At 34.3% G+C, this 6677-nt stretch overlaps 1 protein-coding gene across 1 annotated transcript; it reads right to left on the bottom strand.

The window, feature by feature from the left end:
• Positions 1–993: 993 nt before the first annotated feature.
• On the bottom strand, positions 994–3990 carry LOC117405195 (cell surface glycoprotein CD200 receptor 2-like). The gene is made up of 5 exons (XM_034008062.3): positions 3877–3990; positions 3212–3289; positions 2083–2391; positions 1445–1723; positions 994–1160 (listed from the first exon to the last, which is right to left on the bottom strand). Exons 1-5 carry the CDS (start codon positions 3935–3937, stop codon positions 1048–1050), a joined length of 840 nt encoding a protein of 279 aa, XP_033863953.3. The 5' UTR covers positions 3938–3990; the 3' UTR covers positions 994–1047.
• Between the last annotated feature and the right edge of the window lie 2687 nt (positions 3991–6677).

Raw genomic sequence — 6677 nt, 5'->3', positions numbered from 1 at the left:
AGCACAATGTGGTCAGATAAGTGCACACAAGCACTGGAAATCCCCTTCATACAGTTTAAATTAGAGAAAACATGTCCTGAATGTGTTTTAATGTGTTTTAAGGGGAGGGGAGAGGGGTTTCCAGTTAAGTGAACACTGTGAGGGTGAGCACAGAGAATTGCACCTCTAAAGAAGAGTATATCTCTGTGTTTTTGAGGTCATCTCTTAGAAACGGAAGAGAGCAAAACCAGTCCCGGCAGGTTTCCGCTGTGTGAGAGCGCAGTTTGTGTGCAGCTGTTATAAATCAGTCATTTCAACTGCTTGTAGGCGGCTCTTGATTTCTCCATTCTATACATGGCTGTTAAGTACAATACACTACCCCTGTGCAATATCAGTGTCCTCCATATGTGGTCCCTGGACAAGAAAAATTATACATGTTTGTCAAGCATTTTACCAGTGGAAAGGGGACAGGTTCTAAAAATAAGGAAGGATTGATAACATGGATATTGGCATGGGTGTTGGTGAATGTGATTTAACTTGTACAGTATTGTTTCGTTAGTCCAGTAAAAGGTATCACATATCCTTCTCTTTATCTAACTTGTACAGTGGCATACTTTGCATCACCTATATTACATTAATAACCTATTAGTTGATTATGTGCACAATGGCTTTAATGCACAATGCATTACCTATGGGTTTCAGTACAAAGTGCAACACTAATATGCTTCCTCACCTAATTTCAGAAAATCACTCACGCTATCTTTTACTGCAAAATTTTGAATCTAATGGTATCTTACCACAAACTCAGATCTTTTGTATTTGCAATCTATTTCTAAATTGACATTAATAACTTACTTTGAAAATCATACTGGCATTTTAATCCGGTGTTGAGGTGTTTTATATGCATATGAGTTTGTGATTCATAATTACTGGGGGCTACATTTACAGTCTGTGGGGCAAAATGTGATTACCAATCATGTTGCTTTACATTTTGTTATTTCATTATTACCGTTTCTTTATTAATGCACACAAAACACAAAATAATGTAATATAGATACCTACTTGGGGTCAACTTGATTTGAATTTTAAGAGAAATACAATGATGCAAACAATATATATTAGAAAAAACCCTATGAGGGCAAAAAGTACAATCCATTGCGACTCCTTTGATGAACCTGGCTCTGAAAGAACAGATTGAAATCCATTAATACAAGCTAAGCTGAAAAATCTTAATGCTCTGAATATTTTATGTGACAAATGGAACAAATGGTAAAGTGTAAATATATTAGGTAATGTATTTTGAAAAGTTACTAAATTATGTTACTTAAATTTCATTGGGATTTAATTAAACCTAAAAGGTTAATGATGTGGTTCAACTGAAAGACCTTTCGATTTGAAAACTAAGGAACATTGTAATTGTGACTGTTTTAGTAGGTGAAGTCTGAGTAAACAGTAGTAAACATACCTGTGCCTCTTATGTAGGGAATAGTGTAAGTTTGTGATTCATTCCAATATGGATGACTGACTATGCAGGTGACATTCCCCATAGATGTACTGTAAGGTATGATACGCCTGCTTTCCACTGTAAAGGTACGATTCCGGTTGTAAGTGACCTTTTCGGTTACATTTTCATCTGATGACCATGATATGCTTGCATTTGGTTTCCCATTGGAAGCTTCACACACAGCCACGTAATGATTGTCAGTGGTAGAATATTCAATTCTTCCACTTATCTCTGGTTGAACTGGAAAAAGAATACATTTAACCATTAAAACATGATTTTAGTTTGAGATTTTGTTTGACATACTATATCATGGCATTGATAGCAACAACTCAGGTTTCCTTATTTCAACTTTGAGAAGTACATTTCTGTTTGTGAATTTTCTATTGTTTTTAGCATATAAATACTTTTGAAATTGAACAGAAACAGCCCTTACTTGACTTGAACAATAACATGTGCAACCATCTGGCCCCCCTAATTGTCTAAATCCACCCACAGTCCCAGTGTATTGAATAGCCTTTGTTCAATTGTCATTTGCTTTATCTATCCAGGTGTCCTCTGAGTTGTGCTGTTAGTAGAGCTCTGTGAAATGTTATTCTTACCTATGGCAGATAGTTTAAACAATATTTTGTGGCTCCCACGTTGGAAAGCTGTCTCACATGTGTAAATCCCTTCATATGTATATTTAAATGAGGGTATGTACAGCTGTGATCTTCCTTCAGTTGTATTGGTAATGGTTCTTCCATCATTACAAGTATTGACAGCAGGATCGCTATTGCTGTGTGCAATTCTGCACGTTTTGTCTGTGTTCTTTAACTCCCAGGTATCAAACAGCATTGTGCTCCATGTGCGATTTGTGCAGCTCAGATTAATCTCCTCACCCAGCTTAATGCTGATGAACTTCTCTTCATCTAGGGAAATTAAAAGGAAATGATTAATAACATTATAAAATCAAATAATGGTCAGATAATGTTGATGGAAGTTGTCTCACTCCATTCTCTTCCAGCAGTATACTGTAACAATAAAACCTTCATTTAAAGACCGCTCAAGCCACTGTTACACATTCATCAACTTGAAAGTTTTACACAAAATCTAAATCAGAATTGCACAGTGCAATCATATTTTATTAACCTAAATACTATCCTTACCTTCAGTTTGGTTTCATGCAGCACATACATTATCAAGTATTGTGGCACACTGTGCTGGAGGGTAGTGTATTTAAGTCTCAGTAAGAACCTGTGCTTTATCAATTATCACAAGTTATACTGCCTATTTACAGAGAATTTGGAATGAATAATAACAAGAATTAAAATTCTGGGACTGAAATATCTGGGGCATATGATAACCAACATAAAGTGAAGGACCTGTTTAATGTAATGCAAGATCCAAATCATACATTTTCTGTTTTAGAATTAAATACAAAAGGTTTACATAAAATTACTTGAGGAGAAATGACATGAGTTAACCAGTATACAATACATTCACAACATTAAAGACTACTTTAAGACTCTCAGTAAAAATTAATAAACTGAAGCAAGGATGTAAGAAACAAAATGATTCTTTCAACAGTAATATTAGCATAGTATTATTTTTTATTTTTTCAGTTTGATTTTAGTAGCATCAGTAATGGCAAGTATAATTCTAATATCAGTCTGCTCAGGACTGATGCTTTATTCAGTAATTATTTTATGAATTGTATACAAATCTCTTTTTACTTTAATGAACAATTACCAAAATAATCCAGTGGTTTTGTTGAAGCTGAAGAGCTTGGAGTCACACTAAAGGCGGGTGAAGAATCCAGTCTAGTTTCTAAAGCAAGAAATGGGTTAAAAGGTTTAATTTCTGACAAGAAATAGTAGTATAATGTTACAAAATGATGCAAATACACAGAAAAAAATGAGTTGGTTCAGTTTAATATGAATAAGGTTAGTTTGGTTAATGGTCATGACATTAACATCAGTTGCATTAAGAGTCTCCCCTTGGGTGCTTTATTCAGTATTTATTATATATTTTAGCTCAGTTTTTATAAGAAACACACTTTTACTCCTTTAAAAAACAATAGTGCCTGTCACAGATGTTAGTCAGTTGTGATGTTTCCCGTGTGCACTGTATATTTGACTTGACTGAGCTTAGTTTTCGGTAAACTAAATTATGTATTTTTTCAAATACAGTCGGGCCTACATGTAGAGGAAGTGTAAAAACACTCTACCTCACAAACACTTTTGTATGACTATTTATTTCCTAAATTGAAATGAACAGTGCATGGATTTAATACATTTAACTAGGTATGATAATTATTTATTGACTAATTAAAGTATGATTTTTCACTCAACATTATTTGATATATTAAGTTTTTCAACTTAAGTTTTTCAACTGAATATATTAATTTCTCTTACCTTGAGTCTGCGTTATCCACAGCAACACAAATGTTGTACTGACAGCTTTATTCACGTACATTTTATCACACTAACTTTGCTTAATGCATTTTAGATTGTACTGTTGACAGTGAAGGTAGGAATCTATTGTGAAGCGTTCTAACATCCGTTGTAAGGCTGTGGTTTTTAATTTCATCACCCTCTGCACAACTAGTTTACATTATACCCTTTTTTTAAGCGTAGGAAGCAAAGACCCTATTGCCTTTTCCTGGCATAGATTTTAAACTAAAACTAAAACAATGACAAGAGCCAGGGTACTGAATGTGAATTCTAAGAACTTTGTCTTAGGTTTTCCATATGACGTAAAGAGGTTCAAGTTGAAAAATAGCCATTATATTAAGCCTTAATAAAACATGGTTTATTACACGTGTTTATATTTGTTTAGCGTCATAAGATATACATTAATTACAAGACATTTGAGACATCTGTGTATTGCAAATTGAAATGTTTTATTTGAATATAATTACTGAACGACTGTAACACAATTTCCATTTAAATGCATATTGAATTTATGTGATACAATCAATTAAACATATTCAACACTTAACTCATATTACCAACCCTTTGTCTGTAATAACGTTCTTTCATGTTAGGTTCAGTGGTAAAATGCAAACATGTTTAGAATTAGCTTACATTAACTCAATCAAATTTGACTCCCTATCTGTTTACATTTGAATGAATGGAACATATATCAGTTCCTTGAAATTCTACTATGATTGTGATAAGAAGGTACTGCATACTGAACGCTGCAGGTAATGTTACAATGCAATACTCAATAGAAATTCACAAATACAATAATGCATTAAACACTGCAACGCTGCCCTGTGCATTTGCAACAACATGTTTCAGAAAAGTCTTTTTGAACAACACACAATGCTTCTGAAGTGAGGCTTTTCAAGGCATCAGCAATTACACAGCCCTTCTAAAAGCATATCAGAGTGTAATAAAGCACAGTGAGAGCATGGTAAAGCATGGGTAAGGATTGTATAGAATAGGGATGTATATTATAAGCACAGGAAACATATGGTAAAACTGCAAAAATACCATGGTCAACTTTTATAAGAGAAGGCCTTTAAATTGTTTCTCTATTCTTGTGCCTAAACATAGATGTACATTTTACTAAATGTGTTTCTAACTGCTGTACTGTACATGATTTTCACAATAGTAATAGTGATTAAATATCTTCAGTTCCCAGCGTTCTTTAGGCACTATGTTATCACTAGTGTCCATTAGATGGCAGCATCACACTTACAGAACAACCTCTTTGCAGATATCTTTTAGCTCCTGATTTTAGGTATCCAAAAGAATTCATCAATTATTCAATAGTATTTCTTTCTGTATGTGCTGTATTTATTTCTTTATTTTAGATTTTCAAGACAATTTAAAAACTGGAATTTGGGTCGCAACACCTGTTTAACAAGCAGAGGCAGGATGTGAACCAAAGACTGCACCACAGTCCCCCAAGTGAGCCTCTTTATCACTCAACACAAGAGTCAAGCTCATTTACATGATCGGTTAAACAGCAGATTTAAATAGTAGAAAGACAGGGTTAGAAGCTGAGTCATACAAGATTATAACTGTCCAGCAACCCAGAAATCCAACATTATGTTACATCATTTTAAACAGGGAAATAAAACAATTGAACTTAAAGGGAGACAGATTTACAGTAAAATCTGAAAATTTGGCACCATGGCACATTCAATTGTGTGTGGCAATAATAAGAGAATGTTTAGATCTTGTTCCCAAGTTGTAGATCAGAACTGGATCACCCTAAAAGGACCACACATGAATCTTTTATTAAGACAGAATAAGTAGAGACATTAGCATTAAGCAATGTTATTATTATTAGTTTATTTAGCAGATGCCTTTATCCAAGGCGACTTACAGAGACTAGGGTGTGTGAACTATACATCAGCTGCAGAGTCACTTACAATTACATCTCACCCGAAAGACGGAGCACAAGGAGGTTAAGTGACTTGTTCAGGATCACACAATGAGTCAGTGACTGAGCTGGGATTTGAACCAGGGACCTCCTGGTTACAAGCCCCTTTCTTTAACCACTGGACCACACAGCCTCCTAATATATTCAAATTTATAAAATCAGCTAATAATCAATGTAATAAAAATACTTGTTGAAGATGTGACCATGCAAATCAATACAACTTTCAATTAAGGACAGAAGCCCGAAAACAATATGTAGTTCACTAAAGTTTTAAAAAGAATATTCATTAAATGATCATTTAAAGCGATTACATAAGCACAAGTTAAAAAAGCAAGATAGGAGAGCACAGCTGAAACTCTGTTTAACTCCTTCAGATCTAGCTGTGCCCTGCAGTGAGTCACTAAGACCCTCTCCACACTGTCTTATTAATTCATCAATAGCACTTCAGCATTCAGTACAGTAATGATACTTCTACTAGAGCAGCAATTCAGTATTCACTCGTGATAAACGTATAACTGATTACACACAAGTTAGTTAATCACACTCCAGGAAAGGTGGACAATTGTGTTTCAGGATGGAGGTGTTTTGAATGCTATAGCAATCCTTTAAGTAGTCTGTTATAGTCTTTTACATTTAAAACGTAGTGTTAGTATAGTAGTATTTTAATAATGATCTATTTAAAAGTGGCTCTGTGAAAACAAGTCTAGCAAGCTGGCATAGTTATGTGTTTAGGTGTGTTAGTTTAAGCCGAGACAGGTATTTCTTTTGACTTCAGTGATGAGTTGTGTTAGTTATGCACTTCTGTCCTTGGTGTTTTTCT

This window comes from Acipenser ruthenus, chromosome 9, assembly GCF_902713425.1.
Source record: "Acipenser ruthenus chromosome 9, fAciRut3.2 maternal haplotype, whole genome shotgun sequence".
NCBI classification, from domain to species: Eukaryota; Metazoa; Chordata; class Actinopteri; order Acipenseriformes; family Acipenseridae; genus Acipenser; species Acipenser ruthenus.
This window is presented reverse-complemented; position numbering and strand designations above follow the sequence as displayed.

Bases quoted from the DNA above. Each gene is read 5' to 3' on its own strand.
- LOC117405195 (XM_034008062.3), bottom strand. From the start codon at position 3,937: ATGTACGTGAATAAAGCTGTCAGTACAACATTTGTGTTGCTGTGGATA. The intron at 1,724-2,082 runs GTAAGAATAACA...TTCTTTTTCCAG, and splicing joins GTTTAAACTATCTGCCATAG to TTCAACCAGAGATAAGTGGA. The intron at 1,161-1,444 runs GTATGTTTACTA...CTGTTCTTTCAG, and splicing joins TCCCTACATAAGAGGCACAG to AGCCAGGTTCATCAAAGGAG.